At 44.0% G+C, this 22,197-nt stretch overlaps 1 protein-coding gene across 1 annotated transcript; it reads right to left on the reverse strand.

Annotated features, from left to right (window-relative positions):
* Positions 1 to 9,155: 9,155 nt before the first annotated feature.
* LOC125549109 (defensin-like protein 81) lies at positions 9,156 to 9,750 on the reverse strand. Its single transcript, XM_048712596.1, has 2 exons — positions 9,611 to 9,750; positions 9,156 to 9,529 (listed from the first exon to the last, which is right to left on the reverse strand). The coding sequence occupies exons 1-2, from the start codon at positions 9,726 to 9,728 to the stop codon at positions 9,324 to 9,326; spliced, it is 324 nt and encodes a 107-aa protein (XP_048568553.1). The 5' UTR covers positions 9,729 to 9,750; the 3' UTR covers positions 9,156 to 9,323.
* Between the last annotated feature and the right edge of the window lie 12,447 nt (positions 9,751 to 22,197).

A 22,197-nucleotide genomic window follows, 5' to 3' on the forward strand; every position in this document is an offset into this window, starting at 1 on the left:
GTTCAGGAAGTGCAACAGAGCCAACAGCCTCCTTGACTTTCAAATTCTTCCATTGCGTCATAAGGTGTCAATTTTGAGACTCCGTGATTAAGTCCACAGGGTAGCTAGCAGGAGCCGTGAAGACATGCTCCAGCTGCTGCATCTCGGTGGAAGCCACGCTGCTTCTCCGCTGAGATGGCGGGTTAGCTTCGGGGGAAGCTTCGGCGGGTCGGTTGTTGCGATCTACTTCTCGTTGCTCCATCGCTTGTACCCTTGCGTGCAGCGCCTGAGTTTGGATCTGCTCCACTTTCTTCCTCCTCTCCTGGCATTTGTAACCGCCTGCGTCCGGAAACCCAGCCTTCCACAAAACGAAGCCTGGCGTGCCTCGTGTTCGTCCAGGGTGCTCAGGATTCCCGAGGGCCATTGTGAGCTTGTCGTTCTCTCTGTCTGGAACGAACGTCCCCTCTTGCGCTGCGGCGATATACTCCTGAAGCTTCGTGAAGGCTATTCGCAGTTGCTCGTTCGTCCAAACGCACTTCCCTGTTACAGGGTCCAAGCTTCCGCCAACCCCGAAGAACCAAGTACGGCAACGGTCTGGCCAGTGCAATGTCTCTGGTTCGACCCCTTTATCAAGCAGGTCATTCTCACCCTTGGCCCACAATGGTCGGGCTTTGAGGTAGCCACCTGACCCCGTGCGATGGTGATGCTTCTTCTTCGTAGCATTTTTCTTGTTTTTCACTAACATCTTCTTAATCTTGTCTGATGTCTTGTGGGCCACAAATGCGGGCCAGTGATCTCTGATCTTCTCATACCGGCCGGTGAATTCTGGTGTCTTGTCGTTGTCGACAAACGATGTTTTCAGCTCATTCTTCCACCTCCTGAATAGTTCTGCCATCTTCTTAAGAACATGAGACTTGATCAATTGCTCTTTAACTGGCTTCTCCGGATCCTCCTCTGTCGGTAGGGTGAAATTTGCCTTCAGCGCAGTCCAAAGATCATCTTTCTACATATCAGAGACATAAGACACCTCAGGGTCTTCATTCTTAGGCTTTAACCATTGGTGGATACTGATCGGGATCTTGTCCCTAACAAGAACCCCGCACTGAGCAGCAAATGCTTCCTTTGTCCAGATGGGTTCAATCGGCATGCCATCACGCGCGATTGCTGTGATCTCAAACCTTTCATCTGAGCAGAACTTTTTCTTCGGGCCTCATCTCTTTATCGAAGTTGTGCTCGATCCAGAGGGCTAGAAAAAAGAACAAAGACAAGAGTTAATTAATATGTGTACATATACCAAAACAATGAATGCATCAATTAGCTAGTCAGCACAGGCTTAACTAATATTTATACCTGGCCGGACTCGGTTCGGTCACCAGAGCCGTCATCACGGTCTCCTTCTTGCACCGACATTGGGTCACCGGAGCCGTCATCATGGTCTCCTTCTTGCACCGGCATTGTGTCACCGGAGCCATCATAATCATAGCCTGCTTCTTCACCCTGTCCTTCCAGACCATCGGTTTCGTTGAGAAACGACATGACGGCATCACTTCCTTCTGCGATTATGTCCCCCAACACCGCTTCTGTTGCTTCGTCTCGGGGGTGCAACATAGTTTCTGCAAATATTTACAACATGGCAATTATTATTCAAACATGACAGATGGATATATTGGTGGCAAACGTAGAACTAGCTAGCTAATCACAATAAGGAATCATATTAGTGGCCTCGACGCTGCTTCTATAGGGTTTGAGGTGGCCTCGGCAATGCTTCAAGGGTTTGGGGTGGCCTCGACGACAACACTCTTTTAACTTGGTAAGTTTAGGTGTCCTCAAGAGATTTTGTCGGGTAGGGGCCCGGCGGGAGGGGGTAGGATACCGACATCGTTTTTTTCTAGGGTTTGGGTGTCCTTGAGATTTTTGGTCGAGCGAGAGGGCCGGGGGTAAGAAATAAAATGAGGAGAAGCTCGAAGAAAAAAAGAAAAAAAAGAGGAGAAGAAGAAAGGAATAGAGGAGAAGAAGAAAAAATAGAAAAATATTATATTCTATTTTTTCTTCTTCTCCTTTATTCATTTCTTCTTCTCCTCTTTTTTTCCTGTTTTCCTCTTCTTATTTATTTCTCCTCTTCTTCCTCTCCTCTCCTTCTCATTTTCCTTTTCCGTCTTCCTAAACTAAACATAAACTAAAATAATACTAAAACTAAACAAAGTTATCGGGACGGGGTATATCGACAACGACATACCCGATAAAAAATAAGAAGACGAAGAAGAAATAAAAAGAGGAGAAGAAGAAAGGAATAGAGGAGAAGATCGAAGAAAAATCTATTTTCTCTTCTTCTCCTCTATTCCTTTCTTCTTCTCCTCTTTTTTCCCTTTTTTCCTCTTATTATTTATTTCTCCTCTTCTTCCTCTCCTCTTATTCTCCTTTTTCTTTTCCTTCTTCCTAAACTAAACATAAACTAAAATAAATCCTAAAACTAAACGAAGTTATCGGGGCGGGCACACGCATGGGCATGTGGAGCAGCAGGTGTGCTCACAGGGGGTGGCAGGGCACGACGGCCGGCGTCGGGGCAGTTGGTGTCGAGGGCGTCGGCGGCGGCGAAGTTGGCGGCGTCGGGCGGCGTCGGGGCGGAGGACGGGCGGCGGGCGGCGGCAGGGCCAGGTGCGGCGTCGGCGACGGCGACGAGAGGAGCGGCCTGGCGGCGTCGGGGGAGAATGGGAGCAGTTGGGCAAATTTTTCTAAGTGTGGGCTTATATAGTCACACCTTTTGTCCCGGTTCATAGCACCAACCAGGACCAATACCCCCCTTTGGTCCCGGTTCGTGCCACCAACCGGGACCAAAGGTCTCTTTTCAGCAGCCCAAAGGGCGGGAAGCGGAGGCCTTTGGTCCCGGTTGGTGGCACCAACCGGTACCAAAGGGGGCATTCGATGCCCCCCTTTGGTACCGGTTGGTGCCACATGCCCCCCTTTGGTACCGGTTGGTGCCACCAACCGGGACCAAAGGCCTCATGCTCCCCGTGGCCAAAACTTTAGTCCCACCTCGCTAGTTGAGAGGGGCGCGGAGTGGTTTATAAGCCCCACTGCCGCACCCCTCTCGAGCTCCTCTCGATTGCAGGCTTATGGGCCTAATTGTCACTGCTATGCCTGATGGGCCTACTGGGCCTTCTGCGGGCCTAAATCCTGGCCCATCATAGGGTTTCTAGTCGTATTCAGGCCATGGTGGCCCAGTAGTTGGCACTTTTTTATTTTTTTTGTTCCTTTATTTATTTTATTTTCTTTCTACTTACAACAAAAAACTTACTGTTGCTATTTTTATTTATTTTATTAAAGTTTATTTATTTTACTTTTATAAAGTTTATTTTGTTTCTACTTCTTTATTTTATATTATTTTATTTATTTTGTTTCTACTTATTTATTGTATTAAATTTTAATTTGTTTTATTTTGTTTCTACTTATTTATTTTATTAAATTTTATTTTATTTTATTTCTACTTATTTATTTTATTAAATTTCAATTTATTTAATTTTGTTTCTACTTATTTATTAAAGTTTATTTTGTTTCTTTCTACTTTTCATTTTTTGAACAGAAAATACTTTGATAATTTCCGTGGCATGAATTTTATATAATTTTAGTTTAAAAAATACTAGAGGTTTATAAAAGCTTTTTAGATCATTCCTTTTTCTATTAGAGTTTTATAAAAAAATTTAGTTAATTTTATTTTTGCATGGTATCATCATTTCATCCTGATAGCATGTGCAAGAAAATAGAGAGGGTTACGGCAAAAACTGGATGCACTTCGTGTACAAAACGAACAATCTCTTTCGAAGTATAAGGGTTTCATACGGAAGCCCGTGTGTTACAAAGGGATTTCATTTTTTTGAACTTATTTGAACTTCAGACTTTTTCTGTGTTCAAAATGCACCATTCAAAGCCACATCATCAATTTTCAACCCTTTCTGACTTCATTTGTTATTTTTCATTCATTTACTGATTATTTTGAGCTATAAGACCCTGAAATTAAAAAGCATTTCAAATGAAATCTGAGAAGGTTGAAAGTTGGCATGGTATCATAATTTCACCCACATAGCATGTGCAAGAAAGTAGATAGGGTTACGGCAAAAACTGGATGCACTTCATGTACAAAACAGACAATCTCTTTCGAAGTATGAGGGTTTCATACAGAAACTCGTCTGTTACAAAGGGATTTCATTTTTTGAACTTGTTTGAACTCCATAGTTTTTCTGTGTTCAAAATACACCATTCAAAGCCACATCATCAATTTTCAACCCTTTCTGACTTCATTTGTTATTTTTCATGCATTTACTGATTATTTTAAGCTATGAGACCCTGAAATTGAAAAGAATTTCAAATGAACTCTGAAAAGGTTGAAAGTTGGCATGGTATCATCATTTCACCCACATATCATGTGCAAGAAAGTAGAGAGGGTTACGGCAAAAATTGGATGCACTTCGTGTACAAAACGGACAATCTCTTTCGAAGTATGAGGGTTTCATACGGAAACTCGTCTGTTACAAAGGGATTTTGTTTTTTTGAACTTATTTGAACTCCAGACTTTTTCTGTGTTCAAAATGCACCATTCAAAGCCACATCATCCATTTTCAACCCTTTCTGACTTCATTTGTTATTTTTCATGCATTTACTGATTATTTTGAGCTATAAGACCCTGAAATTGAAAAGCATTTCAAATGAACTCTGAAAAGGTTCAAAGTTGGCATGGTATCATCATTTCATCCACATAGCATGTGCAAGAAAGTAGAGAGGGTTACAGCAAAAACTGGATGCACTTCGTGTACAAAACGGACAATCTCTTTCGAAGTATGGGGTTTCATACGGAAACTCATCTGTTACAAAGGGATTTCATTTTTTAACTTATTTTCCATAGTTTTTCTGTGTTCAAAATGCACCATTCAAAGCCACATCATCAATTTAGTACATATAGCTCTCATGAATAGATAAGTGACCAAATTAATAGAAGTTCATCATCACATTAAAAACAAAGTACATACATAGTTCTCATTGAACAACATATAGCTCTCTAGAGCATATAGTTAAATCATACATTGAAACTATGTAAAACCTTTCAATGCAAAAACAGATGCGATCATAATCACAACCAAGGTAAAAATTGATCCAACGGCATAATGATACCAAGCCTTGGTATGAATGGCATATTTTCTAATCTTTCTAATCTTCAACTGCATTGCATCCATCTTGGTCTTGTGATCATCGATGACATCCGCAACATGCAACTCCAATATCATCTTCTCCTCCTCATTTTTTTTTATTTTTTCCTTCAAGTAATTGTTTTCTTCTTCAACTAAATTTAACCTCTCGACAATAGGGTCGGTTGGAATTTCCGGTTCAACTACCTCCTACATAAATAAAATCTATGTCAACTTGATGGGCATAATTGTCATAAATAATAAATGAACCAAATAGTTATAAAAGTTAAGATATACCACATCTGAATCATAGCCAGGACGAGGGCCTACGGGGGCGGATACCAAAACCATCGCACTATATAATAACAAGCAATAATAAAAGTAAGAAAATTAGACAAGTATCTATCTAAAGTAAGAATTTTTTTTCCTTTCAAAAGAAGATAAGAAAGAGGCTCACCATGATGGTGCAGGCGATGAGATCGGCGCGGGCAATCGATGGCGGTGAAGACGGGGACGGGACGTGACGGACCGCTAAACCTAGACAAATCTCGGGGAAAATGGAGCTTGGAGGTCGAGCTTCGAGAGGAGAAAGCTTAACTAGCGTGGCTCGGGCATTTCATCGAACACCTCATGTGCATAGGAGGTGAGCTAGAGCACCCAAATGCCCTCTCCTCGTCGGCCAGAAAAAACAGAGCACTGTGGAGTGCTCTTCTGCGGCGGCGGGGTATATATAGGCAACTCATTTGTCCCAGTTCATGGCTGGAACTGGGACTAAAGCCTAGCCTTCTGTCCCGGTTCGAGCCAAGAACCGGGACCAATGTTTGTGGCCAGGAGCGAGGCCCATTGGTCCCGGTTCGTGCCTAGAACCGGGACAAATGGGTCCATACGAACCGGGACCAATGCCCACGAGGCCCCGGCCGGCCCCCTGGGCTAAAGAACCGGGATGAATGCCCCCATGGGTCCCAGTTCGTGACTGAACTGGGACTAATGGGCTTGCCCTCCCCGAACCAAAGCCCTATTTTCTACTAGTGTATGTTCACCACCGACCAGGAGGTCCAACTTGATTGCACTCTAAAAAGTAGGCTACCATGTTTTAACAAATGTGAAAGAGGTGGGGTAATGTATAAACATGAAAAGCAACACCATGCTTCAGATCTATTCATCAAACATAATATTATTAAAAGAAATAAAAGTAATAGAAATTGCACGAAAGTCCATAGAGCATCTAGCGAGGATTAGAGTCATTTTGGAGCAACACGAAGGTGCACCGCCATCATCGCCCCCACCCCCACCAGAGCCGGACAAACCTTGTTGTAGTAGAATTATATATTCAAAATAAAAGAAAGGACATGTGGCTCTCTCTCTCGCATGGTTCAAATAAAAAAGAATTGTTTGCTCAAGGCAAGATATAGCCTACCAAAACGTTATATATTTATAGCTAGGGGAGGGAGTAGTATAGGGCGTGTTTGGTTCCAGTTTGCTACAGTTCTTGCATAGCATGTCCATCTCCAGCCAGCCAGGTTCTTGAAATGCAGCAGATGCAACCTATTTGGTTGCCTATATCGCATGAAGGGGCACTTACCCCCTACTGTTTGGTTGCTGTTTTTGTGCTTAGGGTGTGAGCAGATGCAAACTCCAGCTGTTTGGTTGCAAACAACGTTTGCGTTCTGCTCACCCTATTCAAATGTGGTGGCCTTACCACCACATGATCAGCACAACAACAAGCACATATGTGATCAAACAAAGGAAGCAACCAAATGAAATCAAACAAAGCAAGCAAGGAAATGACAGCAAACTACTTAAGATTAACAGCAGGGGCATCCTCCTTCCCTGCTCCACGCCAGGGTGCTGCTCCTGGACAAAATATGAACAAGTTCCCAGCACAAGTACCATAAGTCTAGCCACACACCATAAAAGTTCAACACTAACACCTTACTTAACTTAACTACATAGCATGCTCAATGTCACCAACGCAGTTGTGCTTGCTGCAACGAAACCTGCACATGACCGAGGAGTCGTGGTTGTAGATCTGAACCTTCAGTCTGAGTCCTGAGATGCGCACAACGACGAGGTCGCCGGGGACGATCCGGTGGCGGCGGCAGAAGTAGTTCCAGCCCCGGCCAAGCACCATGTGCCCCTTGAAGTTCTGGACCTGCACCCAGAACACGCACCGCTTGTTCGCCGACAGCCTGACCACGCGCGAAAGCTGCTTGATGACCAGCCATGTGTTCATCACCTCCACGAACTTGCGAGGGACGACAAGCATGGCGGGGTCCTCGTTGTCCTTGATCTGCTGGTAGAAGCACAGCGGCTCCCAGGCCCCTCCTCGTGGCCCTGCCTTGGAGAGCGTCCCCTTGAACGAGGCAGGCTCATGAAGGTGATCCTGCCAGGCAGGTCCACCGTCCTGAGCCACCTGTTCATGGGGATGAAATCCTCGGCGCCCTCAGCTCCGGCCACCACCTGAGCTCCTCCACCAGCCACATCCCAGTCATTCTTAAATATCTTGTCAGGTAAGATGACAAGTATTAGTGCACAAACTCTTTGCCAAATGCCACCGATTAGTTGCACTAGCACTACAACAAATGGCACTGATTGGAAACATTTTCCCAAGAGCAAATGACACGGATCAGTGCACAAACTCTTTGCCAAATGCCACTTATCAATGGCACTTGCTCTTGGGAAAATTCCACTGATCAGTGTCACTGATCAGGAGACTTTCCCAACAGCAAGTGCCACTGATTAGGAGACTTGTCCAACAGTAAGTGCCACTGACCAGTGCCACTTGCCCATGAGCAAATGGCACTGATCAGTGCACTATCCTAAGCATGGAAACATCTAAAAAGAGCACTCATTAGTGCACTATCCTAAGCATGTTAACATCTATCTGTCTGTCTTATTAGTGAAGCCTCATACGCCCGGGCGGGTCATCCGGTCACGATTTTTTGACCCAAACGGGCCTCTCAAACGGCCCTCATACGCTTGGGCTGACCGGCACCCCCCTTATCCAGCCCAAACATGGGGCGGATATGGGGGCGCCTGGGCCCGCCCGTCACATCGGACTGGGGTCCCAACCAGAAACGCCCTCAAACCCGGTGGTCCGAAGCTCATCTCCTCCGTCGGACCGGTGGCGCCGCATGGCGCCGCTCCGGTGGGCCACGTAATGCATTGCCCGGCTATTTAAGTCGACCGGCGACACCGAAACCCTACCATCGATCCACATTTCCCCCTCCTATCCGTTGCCGTCGCCACTTTCCACTCCACCTGTCCGCCTACTAGCCACGCCCCCACGCCGCCAGGTAAGGAGCGATCCCTTTCTGACGCATGAGCACCGGCTCGAGCTCCTTGAGCAGAACCGGGCTAGGCGCGAAGCCCGGAATCGCCGCGGGGCTACCTCTGGATGCAGTTGATCCGGAGAAGGAGTTGGAGGAGGAGGACAAGGAGGAGGACGTGGGGGACGCTGGCGACGAGGATCTGTAGGTGGAGCAGCGGGCCATCCTTAATTCCCTCCGGTCGGAGTCGGTTGCGGAGGCAAGACGCCACGGAGGAGGCGAAGATGTTCGCTTACGTGGATGAGGTCGAGCAGGAGGAGGATGAGCCGGAGCCCTCCTACCCGCCCGTCCAGCTGGCGCCCCGCACCGTCGTCGTGGACATCTCTGACGACCAAGAGTAGCTAGGGTAGTACGTCGATTTAGTATGTAGGATTCCTTTTGCATGCTTTGTATGAATTTAGGGGATGAAATATGAGTGAGATGGATGCAAACTCGCTAATTTGAGGCGTGCCCGGTCCGTGCCCGCGAAAACGCCGGTCGCGTCTGCAGGCGTTTAAGGGACCGAATTTATCAAGTCCGGTTATAGATACTCTAACATAACTAATAAAAACACCTAAAAAGGGAGCCCTCCTGCCGGCTAGAATTACTGGGGTGCAGTATCGATTAACCTTATCCACTAGATTACGATGATGTGACCTTGTGTATGCAATTTGGTGGACAATTCTTGGTCACTGAGAAATAGCTAGCAGTTCGTTCCAATAAATTACAAGAACGGTTCTTTTTGCCATCAATAGGCAGGCACGCACACGGTCTGAAATGAGATTTATTTATTTCAGCAACCACGCATGCACGCATCCATACTACTAGTACATGGCATGTACGCTAATAATGTAGACTACTATCCGCACACGAAGCTCCTCCTGCGTGGCTGCAGAGCCTCGGGACAGTTCTTCTTGCAGCAGCAGTAGAACAGGAAGGGGAAGGCGGCACAGAAGCCCGAGTCGTACCCTTCCGCCTGGCATGGCTTGTTACAGGTGCCATGCTTGGCGCACAACCCCCCGCGCCACGTCTCGCTAATGTCGTCGCAGGTGTATACGGATACGGCTGCACCCCATGACCGGTTGCCACGATTAGCCAAGAATTACGGTCAACGAGAGAAAGAATGAAAAAAAAATTATCACGTACGAGGGCGGTTGGCAACGGAGTCGGGGTTATCCCGAGCGCAGTTAGCCATGGCGATGATCAGCAGATACACACTCAGCTTCACTAGTAAGCTCTTCTTCATCGCCCACCATGCTCCCATGGCCGTGCCTATGCTTTGTTTGGTTGCTTGTCCCACCTTCCAATATCCACATATATATAGCCAAGATGTGATCCATGTATATTCTAGGGGTTCAGAGGTGCAGCAATGCGTTGGATTTATGCCACCATAGCTCTCCTCGATTATCTAATAATTTCCTTACGGCTACAACATTAGCTTTCTTCAAATCACACCTAGTCATAGCCAAATTTATTTCACAAGATATCTATGGCTTACGTACGTACTACATCATTTCTTTAGGATATATGTACATATCTCCCGGTTCTTGTTTCTTGCAGACTACAAAGAGATGTACGATGTTTGGCATGGTCAAACTTTGTACCATGTATCCCGAGCATTCATCCTATAGCTACGAGATATATGTTTGTGGGATAGTGTGGGTAGCATCTATCTATCTGTGTGTCTATCTGCCTATCTATCTGTTTGTTTGTCTGTCTATTTATTCTAGGGTCCGAATAACTGCCACACGTGTGGCATAACACCCACCCGACCACACGACTCTGTGTGGCATATCCGCAGGCAGCCCACACGACGTTGTGTGGGTGAACATTGGACTGCCCACACGTGTGGCAGGAAGGCAGCTGGACCGAACGAATCGTTCGGGACGATCGCTCTCCCCGCCCGCATCGCTGCCACCACCCGAACGTCCATCCTATCAGCCCTACAGGCCTTTTCTATATTGGTCCCTACAAGCTTAGTAAAGAAAAAAAGCCTAGGTTTTTCTCTGTGACAAAAAAAGCCTACGATGCCATCCAACAACTTTAAAAGTGGGAAAAACTATGTGAATTTCCAGAAAAGTTGCCACTACGTTTACGACTTGCCATCATGTTATTTTTTACAAAAATGGCAGGGTTTACCAAAACATATTAAATTGTCAGGGCATAAAGAATATGTTACAGAAAATGACATGAACTAAAATGTTCTACAGATCATCATCCATACACTATAAGTTCCATGATGCATGTTTCGGAAAATGACATGAACTAAAATGTTATATTAGATCATCATCCATACACTATAAGTTCCATGATGCATAGGCTATATTTGCCATGAGCCATGGCAACTTTGTTGAAAAAATGTTCTATATATCATGATACATAGACTAAAAAATGCATAGACTTTCATGGCATGATAAACAAATAAAAACACAGTTTTGTTGTGATAATAAAGCCCCGATTTACCATCCTATGAAAACGGAAAGATGGATTAGCCATAATACATAAGAGTGACAAACAAACTAGTACTAAAAAATCCCAATGTTCAAACCGAAAAAATGTCAGTCGTGCCTACAAGCAAAATTTGCCATGGTCAAAAAAAGATGTTTTTTATATTAAGTAAAAAGGAAAAGTTCATGGCAATTTGCATCTGTATCACGGGGGCAGAAAAAAATGGATTAAAAAATTTGTTTATGTTTCCGTGCCAATCAAACAACACAAAAATGATTAAAAATTGCCATGGCAAATGCATATACAAATTTGTCGTGGGACTTTTTGTCAAAATTGCCATGCTTATATATGATTTCTTTGCCATTATTATGAAATAATAAAAAAAAATATCAAAAATTGCCATGGCAAAAACATGTTCCATGGTATTTTATCAAAACTTGCCATCTTTGTTTAATTAATTTGCCGTGTATATAAAACAACACGAAAACAAAGATCAAAAATGTAATGGCAAAAGCGTATTCTAATTTGCCATGGAATATTTAATCAAATTTGCCATGCTAATATAAAAAAAATTACCATTAATGTGAAAAAAATACAAAAATGATCAATAGTTGCCATGGCAAAAGCATGCTGGAAATTGCCATGATTGTGAAATAATAATAATAATAAATTGACATGGCAAAAGCATGTTCAAAACTAACCATGCTATTTTATCAAAACTTGCCATCTTTGTGTAATTAAATTGCCGTCTATGTGAAACAACACGAAAAGAAGATCAGAATTGCCATGGCAATGCATATTCTAATATGCCATGGATTTTTTTTATCGAATTTGGAATGCTAATATAAATAATTTTGCAATATTGTGAAATATTACAAAAATGATGAATAGTTGCCATGGCAAGGGAATGTTCAAATTTGCCATGGCATTTTACCAAAATTTGCCATATTTGGTGTCATTGATTTGCCATGTAACGGAAATAACACAAAAAATTGTCAAATTTGCCATGGAAAAAATGTATATTTGAATACCATGGCAAATGCATATTCAACTTTTTGTGGGTTTTTTTATCAAATTTGCCATGCTTATGTATAAAGAGTTGCCATGAATGTGAAATTATACAAAAATTGTGATGGCAAAAAGCATGTTCAAACTTGCCATGGTGTTTAACCAAGACTTGCCATCTTCTTTGGTATTAAGTTGCCGTGTATGTGAAACAACACACAAAAAATCACCATGAACATGGCAACATATTAAACTACATTTGCCATGCTCTCATAGAACTCAAATTGCCATGTTGCAAAGAAAAACATGGCAACACAACATATATTTACATGGCAACACAACCCTTTTGTTAGTTCTGTGGCAACACATCATGGAAAATCTAAAAAGTTGAGTTGCCATGGCAACTAAAAACGAAAAAGATTGACATTTTGGTAAAAGTAACACGGAAAATTTGAATGTGTATTTGCCATGGCAAAAATCTCCATCATTTCTTTGTGCTATTTTATCCGTGGCAAATTTGTTAAACATTTTTCCATGGCAAATTGTTGTAAATTCATGTCATGGCAAATTGTTCTAAATTTATGTCATGGCAAAATCTGTATTTTTTTCCATGACCAACACTCTAGTTAGCCATGGCAAATTTGTATTTTTTTCACATGACAAACAATCTAGTTTGCTCAAAGGTAAATTTGCCATGGCAATTATACCATCTGGATGAGGGTAAATGTGCCACCTGAACTAACTTGCCTCTTCAAAAATTAAGATGGCAAAAATGGTAGAGGCATACTAGAAAAGCCATAGGACAGATGGCAAACATACTGTATGTGCTGGCCCATACATGCAATGGTGGAGCTCGCCGTAGAAAACTCGCGGCGGACACCTGCGCGCCCATGGTCGGGCCCATGGGCACCCGCCGCATCTGGAAGCACCCCGCCGTCTTGAGGCCGCCGCGCCCGGAGAGAGCCAGCCCGGAGATAGAGGGGGTGACCTCCGCCCGCCGGCCCACCCCCACGACGGAGACAACGAGGCCCAATCTGGTGGAGCTAGCCTTTTCCCTAGTAGTGTCACATAAAAATTCAAACAAATGCCATGTTTTCAAAAAAAAACAAAAAAAATCATGGTCGTCATCATTGAGGACGACTCCTGGTCGGCATCTTAGTCGATGTCTAGGCCAGGGGAGGAGCTACATTGCCATGGTCAAATGAAAAGTAGCTTATGCCGTGTTGCTAAAGGAAAAGAATATTGCCATGATCCTTAAACTACATTTGCCATGCTTGAACTTAATTTGCCATGGTGCAAATAAAATTGCAAATGGTATCTATTTTTGAAACATGAGTAAATCTAATGTTGCCATGGTCCCGTTAAATTTCCCATGGTCCCTTCAAAGAAGAAAATTTGCCATGTTGCAAAAAAAGGAAAGAAAATTTACCATGGTCCTTAAAATTGGAAATTGCCATGCTCCGAAAATTGCATTTGCCATGATACACACACTAAGTTTGCCATGGTCCTGTTCGAAAACAAAATTTGCAAGGTTGTAAAAGAAGGAAGAAAATTTACCATGCTACATGAACTACCGTTGCCATGAAAGATGCACTGAGATTGCCATGGTCCCATTGAAAAAGGAAAATTTGCCATGTTGCAAAAAAGAAAGAAAATTTGCCATGCCCCGTAAACTACATTTGCCATGATACATACACTAAGTTTGCCATGCTCCCATTCAAAAAGAAAATTTGCCATGTTGCAAAGAAGGGCGAAAAATTGCCCTGCTCCACGAACTGGCATGAAAGAAGATTTGCCATGGTCCCTTTCAAAAATAGAAAATTTGTATGAGGCATAGACTAAAAAATGCCATGATCCATACTATAATTCCCATGATGCATGAACTAAAAAATTGCCATGGTCCCATTCAAAAAGAAGTTGCCATGTTGTAAAAAAAATAAGAAGAATTGTTGTGGCCCCGTTTACAAAGTTCAAAATCAAGTATGAGCAAGAAAAATTGCCATGGCAGATTCGTATCAAGAATTGCCGTGTTTCGTATGCTGAATGTAGCCCGTGTAAAAAAACACAAAAAGTTGGAATCAAGTATGAACGAGAAACTTCCATGGCAGAATTGTATCAAAAATTCCTGTGTTTTTTTAATCAAATTTTACATGAAAATTGCCAAGAATGTGAAGTAATAAAAAAATTGATCAAATGTTTCCATGGCAAATGCATGTTTCATTTTGCGATGTTAGTTTCAACGAAAATGCCATCTTTTGCGTAATAAAATTGTCGTGTATGTGAAAATAACACAAACAAAATGATCAAAAACAAATTTCCATGGCAAGTGCAAAGTCAAAATGCCATGGCACCTGTTGGGGAACGTAGTAATTTCAAAAAATTTCCTACGCACACGCAAGATCATGGTGATGCATAGCAACGAGAGGGGAGAGTGTGATCTACGTACCCTTGTAGACCGACAGCGGAAGCGTTAGCACAACGCGGTTGATGTAGTCGTACGTCTTCACGGCCCGACCGATCAAGCACCGAAACTACGGCACCTCCGAGTTCTAGCACACGTTCAGCTCGATGACGATCCCCGGACTCCGATCCAGCAAAGTGTTCGGGGAAGAGTTCCGTCAGCACGACGGCGTGGTGACGATCTTGATGTACTACCGTCGCAGGGCTTCGCCTAAGCACCGCTACAATATTATCGAGGATTATGGTGGAAGGGGGCACCGCACACGGCTAAGAATATGATCACGTGGATCAACTTGTGTCCTAGGGGTGCCCCTTGCCTCCGTATATAAAGGATCCAAGGGGGTGCGGCCGGCCCTAGTAGGAGGCGCGCAGGAGGAGTCCTACTCCTACCGGGAGTAGGACTCCCCTCCCTTTCCTTGTCCAAGTAGGAGGGGGAGGAAGGGAGAGAAGGAAAAAGGAGGGGGGCGCCGCCCTCCCTCCTTGTCCAATTCGGACTAGGGGGAGAGGGGGCGCGCAGCCTGCCCTGGCAGCCCCTCCTCTTCTCCACTTTAGGCCCATGAGGCCCATTAACCCCCGGGGGTTCCGGTAACCCCCGTGCTCCGGTTTTATCCGAAACTTCCCCGGAACACTTCCGGTGTCCGAATATAGCCGTCCAATATATCAATCTTTATGTCTCGACCATTTCGAGACTCCTCGTTATGTCCGTGATCACATCCGGGACTCCAACTAACTTCGGTACATCAAAACTCATAAACTCATAATATAACTGTCATCGAAACCTTAAGCGTGCGGACCCTACGGGTTCGAGAACAATGTAGACATGACCGAGACACGTCTCCGGTCAATAACCAATAGCGGAACCTGGATGCTCATATTGGCTCCTACATATTCTACGAAGATCTTTATCGGTCAGACCGCATAACAACATACGTTGTTCCCTTTGTCATCGGTATGTTACTTGCCCGAGATTCGATCGTCGGTATCTCAATACCTAGTTCAATCTCGTTACCGGCAAGTCTCTTTACTCGTTTCGTAATACATCATCTCGCAACTAACTCATTAGTTGCAATGCTTGCAAGGCTTATGTGATGTGCATTACCGAGAGGGCCCAGAGATACCTCTCCGACAATCGGAGTGACAAATCCTAATCTCGAAATACGCCAACCCAACATGTACCTTTGGAGACACCTGTAGAGCACCTTTATAATCACCCAGTTACGTTGTGACGTTTGGTAGCACACAAAGTGTTCCTCCGGCAAACGGGAGTTGCATAATCTCATAGTCATAGGAACATGTATAAGTCATGAAGAAAGCAATAGCAACATACTAAACGATCGGGTGCTAAGCTAATGGAATGGGTCATGTCAATCAGATATTCACCTAATGATGTGATCCCGTTAATCAAATAACAACTCTTTGTTCATGGTTAGGAAACATAACCATCTTTGATTAACGAGCTAGTCAAGTAGAGGCATACTAGTGACACTCTGTTTGTCTATGTATTCACACATGTATTATGTTTCCGGTTAATACAGTTCTAGCATGAATAATAAACATTTATCATGATATAAGGAAATAAATAATAACTTTATTATTGCCTCTAGGGCATATTTCCTTCAGTCTCCCACTTGCATTAGAGTCAATAATCTAGATTACACAGTAATGATTCTAACACCCATGGAGCCTTGGTGTTGATCATGTTTTGTTCATGGAAGAGGCTTAGTCAACGGGTCTGCAACATTCAGATCCGTATGTATCTTGCAAATCTCTATGTCTCCCACCTGGACTAGATCCCGGATGGAATTGAAGCGTGTCTTGATGTGCTTGGTTCTCTTGTGAAATCTGGATTCCTTTGCCAAGGCAATTGCACCAGTATTGTCACAAAAGATTTTCATTGGACCCGATGCACTAGGTATGACACCTAGATCGGATATGAACTCCTTCATCCAGACTCCTTCATTTGCTGCTTCCGAAGCAGCTATGTATTCCGCTTCACATGTAGATCCCGCCACGACGCTTTGTTTAGAACTGCACCAACTAACAGCTTCACCGTTTAATGTAAACACGTATCCGGTTTGCGATTTAGAATCGTCCGGATCAGTGTCAAAGCTTGCATCAACGTAACCATTTATGATGAGCTCTTTGTCACCTCCATAAATGAGAAACATATCCCTAGTCCTTTTCAGGTATTTCAGGATGTTCTTGACCGCTGTCCAGTGATCCACTCCTGGATCACTTTGGTACCTCCCTGCTAGACTTATAGCAAGGCACACATCAGGTCTGGTACACAGCATTGCATACATGATAGAGCCTATGGCTGAAGCATAGGGAACATCTTTAATTTTATCTCTATCTTCTGCAGTGGTCGGGCATTGAGTCTTACTCAACTTCACACCTTGTAACACAGGCAAGAACCCTTTCTTTGCTTGATCCATTTTGAACTTCTTCAAAACTTTGTCAAGGTATGTGCTTTGTGAAAGTCCAATTAAGCGTCTTGATCTATCTCTATAGATCTTAATGCCTAATATGTAAGCACCGTCACCGAGGTCTTTCATTGAAAAACTCTTATTCAAGTATCCCTTTATGCTATCCAGAAATTCTATATCATTTCCAGTTAGTAATATGTCATCCACATATAATATCAGAAATGCTACAGAGCTCCCACTCACTTTTTTGTAAATACAAGCTTCTCCAAAAGTCTGTATAAAACCAAATGCTTTGATCACACTATCAAAGCGTTTATTCCAACTCCGAGAGGTTTGCACCAGTCCATAAATGGATCGCTGGAGCTTTCACACTTTGTTAGCTCCCTTTGGATCGACAAAACCTTCTGGTTGCATCATATACAACTCTTCTTTCAGAAATCCATTCAGGAATGCAGTTTTGATATCCATCTACCAAATTTCATAATCATAAAATGCGGCAATTGCTAACATGATTCGGACAGACTTAAGCATCGCTACGGGTGAGAAGGTCTCATCGTAGTCAATCCCTTGAACTTGCCGAAAACCTTTTGCGACAAGTCGAGCTTTGTGGACAGTAATATTACCGTTAGCGTCAGTCTTCTTCTTGAAGATCCATTTATTCTCAATTGCTTGCCGATCATTGGGCAAGTCAACCAAAGTCCATACTTTGCTCTCATACATGGATCCCATCTCAGATTTCATGGCTTCAAGCCACTTTGCGGAATCTGGGCTCACCATCGCTTCTTCATAGTTCATAGGTTCATCATGATCTAGTAGCATGACTTCCAGAACCCGATTACCGTACCACTCTGGCGCGGATCTCACTCTGGTTGATCTACGAGGTTCAGTAGTATCTTCTTCTGAAGTTTCATGATCATCATCATTAGCTTCCTCACTAACTGGTGTAGGTGTCACAGAAACAGGTTTCTGTGATGTACTACTTTCCAATAAGGGAGTAGGTACAGTTACCTCGTCAAGTTCTACTTTCCTCCCACTCACTTCTTTCGAGAGAAACTCCTTCTCTAGAAAGTTTCTGAATTTAGCAACAAAAGTCTTGCCTTTGGATCTGTGATAGAAGGTGTATCCAATAGTTTCCTTTGGATATCCTATGAAGACACATTTCTCCGATTTGGGTTCGAGCTTATCAGGTTGAAGCTTTTTCACATAAGCATCGCAGCCCCAAACTTTCAGAAACGACAACTTTGGTTTCTTGCCAAACCACAGTTCATAAAGCGTCGTCTCAACGGATTTTGATGGTGCCCTATTTAACGTGAATGCGGCCGTCTCTAGAGCGTAGGACTCCACTCCCTTTCCTTGTCCAAGTAGGAGAGGGGGAAGGAAGGGAGAGAGGAGAGGAAGGAAAGGGGGGCGTCGCCCCTCCCTCCTTGTCCAATTCGGACTAGGGGGAGAGGGGGCGCGCGGCCTGCCCTGGCAGCCCCTCCTCTTCTCCACTTTAGGCCCATGAGGCACATTAACCCCCCGGGGGGTTCCGGTAACCCCCCGGTGCTCCGGTTTTATCCGAAACTTCCTCGGAACACTTCCGGTGTCCGAATATAGGAGTCCAATATATCAATCTTTATGTATCGACCATTTCGAGACTCCTCGTTATGTCCGTGATCATATCCGGGACTCCGAACTAACTTCGGTACATCAAAACTCATAAACTCATAATATAACTATCATCGAAACCTTAAGCGTGCGGACCCTACGGGTTCGAGAACAATGTAGACATGACCGAGACACGTCTCCGGTCAATAACCAATAGCGGAACCTGGATGCTCATATTGGCTCCCACATATTTTACGAAGATCTTTATCGGTCAGACCGCATAACAACATACGTTGTTCCCTTTGTCATCAGTATGTTACTTGCCCGAGATTCGATCGTCGGTATCTCAATACCTAGTTCAATCTCGTTACCGGCAAGTCTCTTTACTCGTTTCGTAATACATCATCTTGTAACTAACTCATTAGTTGTAATGCTTGCAAGGCTTATGTGATGTGCATTACCGAGAGGGCCCAGAGATACCTCTTTGACATTCGGAGTGACAAATCCTAATCTCGAAATACGCTAACCCAACATGTACCTTTGGAGACACCTGTAGAGCACCTTTATAATCACCCATTTACGTTGTGACGTTTGGTAGCACACAAAGTGTTCCTCCGGCAAACGGGAGTTGCATAATCTCATAGTCATAGGAACATGTATAAGTCATGAAGAAGCAATAGCAACATACTAAACGATCGGGTGCTAAGCTAATGGAATGGGTCATGTCAATCAGATCATTCACCTAATGATGTGATCCCATTAATCAAGTAACAACTCTTTGTTCATGGTTAGGAAACATAACCATCTTTGATTAACGAGCTAGTCAAGTAGAGGCATACTAGTGACACTCTGTTTGTCTATGTATTCACACATGTATTATGTTTCCGGTTAATACAATTCTAGCATGAATAATAAACATTTATCATGATATAAGAAAATAAATAATAACTTTATTATTGCCTCTAGGGCATATTTCCTTCAGGCACATGGAGTAATAATGTCGTGGTACATGAAAAAAAAGATAGATTTGCCATGTTATATGAGTTCAATTTGTCATGATAGTAACATTGAAATTGCCATGTAGTTAGTGTGTAGCATGCCAAATTCTTAAGTAGGAAAATGTACATACATATGGGTGAGTTGCCATCTACCATGAAACGAACAGGGCAAAACTAGACTGATTGAACATGGGGGAGTTGCCATGTCTATGTTTAGTACCATTACAGAATGATGGGTTGTGGTTGGCATGAAGATGGCAAACATGGCAAAAAGAAACAGTTCAGCCATGGCAATTGATGGGTTATGGATCTGATGAAGTTGCCAAGCATTTAGTACAATAGCATACCAATTGCTTGGTACCTGTTAACAGGCATAACAAACATGAAAAATGGCAAATTTCAGGCTTTTATAGAGAGTGATTTGCCATGTATTTACTCAGAAATTTGAAAAAAAAAGGATGTGTTGTGGTTTGAAAAACATGGCAAACAACACAAGTTTTTACAGTTCCACACATAGGGCAAGTTGCCATCTATTTATTCAGTAGAATGGCAAAATGATGAAAGGGCAAATGTAAATGCATTGACTGCCGTAGCATATGGCATATGGCATATCAGAATACATGGCAATTTTTAGCGCCAAACAGTAGGATAGTTGCCATGTATTTATTTAGAAGCATGGCAAATTGATAAGAAATGGAATTGTAGACACATTAACATCAGTATGAAAATGGAAGATCACACAAAAACACATATTTTTGCCATGGAAAATACTCCAGAATTTTGACATGGCAGAAGCTCATAGCAACTCTGTCCCATGGCAATTATTCGTAGCAAATTCGGCCATGGCAACTACTATATAATTTTGCCATGGGAATTACTCCAGAAATTTGTCATGGCAACAACTCATAGCAATTCTGCCCCATCAGAACTACTCATAACGAAAACTGCCATGGCACCAATTGATCCAACATTCAGTTTGACATGTTATTTGAAGTATTCTTGACATGTTGTATAAAATTTCAGAATTTGCCATGTTTTACAAAAAAGTCGTGTGTTCAAAAAAAGAGCAATCCTACATTTTCCATGTGACCAAACAAATTGTGGGAAAAATTTGTACATGATACATGGAATTTGCCATGGCAAAACACATTCTGTAGCATCTATTCAACAATGTATGAATTTACTATCTGATGCTACAGAAAAATTGCCATGGTTATGTTAGTTTGAACATTGGATTGATGAGAAAAACAAATTTGCCATGGCAAAAACATTCAGTATAATCTATTTCAACTCATGTGAATTGCCATAAGATCATATAAAAAAATTGCCATCATGTGGACTAGTCATATACACGAATTCTGCTATTCGAGCCAATGGACCAGCGACTCACCGGCAAGAGCGGGCATGGCCACGACCTCCTCCATGGGGTGGCCAGACGTGACGCCGGTGACGGGATCCAAGGTGAGGACGAACGTCGCCGTAGAATGCACGCGGAGGAAGGGAATCGACGGATGCGAGGCTCCTCCAGCGTGGATCCCGCGGCAGCTCCTCTTCACCGTCGCCGCTGCCGCCATTCCTCTCCCTGCAGCTCCTCCCCCGTTGCGCACGGGCACTCCCCTGCGGCAGCTCCTCCCCCGCTGCGCACGTGCACTCCCCTGCGGCAGCTCCTCTTCACCGTCGCCGTCGCTGCCATTCCTCTCCCTGCAGCGGTTCCTCCCCGCCACGGCTCCTCCATCGTGGCTCCTCCTAGCCGCAGCCCAATCCCGCTGCGGCTCCTCCATCGCGCAGCGAGCGCGCCCTTCCTCCTCCGCTGCGCCTTCCATCGCCGTCTGCCGGATCCACCTCCTATTCGCCACCGCTTAGGGCCTCCGCCCGCCACCACTCGGGACCTCCGGTCGCCGTCGCCCAAGGCCTCCGTCCGCCTCTGCTCGGGGCCCACGCCCGCCACCGCCAGGGGCCTCCGCCCGCCTCCGCTCGGGGCCTCCGCCCGCCACCGCCAGGGGCCACCGCCCCGCCTTCGCTCGGGCCTGCCGTCCGCCGCCGCCTGGGCCATATTGTGTGTGGTGTGCGGGTAGGTGGGGAAGAAGGTGAGGCGGAGTGGGGAAAGAAGAAACGGAGTGAGGACGTGCGGCATAGTTTGTCCAGGTCCGGACGTGCGGCACAGTTTGTCCAGACCCGGACAAGGCTGTGGGATGACGTGGAACGTAAAGTGCTTCAAGAATCGTGCAAAATGATCCAACGACAGATGACACGTGTGGGCGGGATGCTACACACCACACGTGTGGGCGTTAACATTTCCGTTATTCTATCCTTTATCTATTTGATCTGTCTATCTATTTATTTATCATTATATACTAAAAGCAAACTACAGGGTCTCATAGAGGTATCACATTAAGTCACACCACCCAAATTAACCTAATCGTTGAATCTTAAATTTGTGGCTAGACTTTCATGCAGAACTATTAGTCATCTAACCATGTCAATGTAATCACGTTCATGATTTATATTGATCTACTGTATATACTAAAAGCAAAATACAAAGTATCATTGAGGTACCAAGTTAAGCCACATCATCCAAATTAAGTTAACCATTGGATCTAAAATCTGTGGTTAGATTTCAATGCAAGTTTATTAGTCATCTAACCGTATCGGTGCAAACATGTTCACCATTTGTATTGAGAAGGTTATATTCATATACGAATGTGGTCGACAGGGTGTGGAAACGGATTACCCATAAGACATATCTATTTTGTATAATACAAATCTAAATATATTGTAAAAGAAAAATACAGGGTCTGATAGAGGTACC

This window comes from Triticum urartu, chromosome 3 (genome assembly GCF_003073215.2).
Source record: "Triticum urartu cultivar G1812 chromosome 3, Tu2.1, whole genome shotgun sequence".
Taxonomy (NCBI): Eukaryota; Viridiplantae; Streptophyta; class Magnoliopsida; order Poales; family Poaceae; genus Triticum; species Triticum urartu.

Excerpts from the sequence above, each read along its gene's own strand:
- LOC125549109 (XM_048712596.1), bottom strand. The coding sequence starts at position 9,728 with ATGGGAGCATGGTGGGCGATGAAGAAGAGCTTACTAGTGAAGCTGAGT. Across the intron at positions 9,530-9,610 it reads CTCCGTTGCCAACCGCCCTC|CCGTATCCGTATACACCTGC; the intron begins GTACGTGATAAT and ends CATGGGGTGCAG.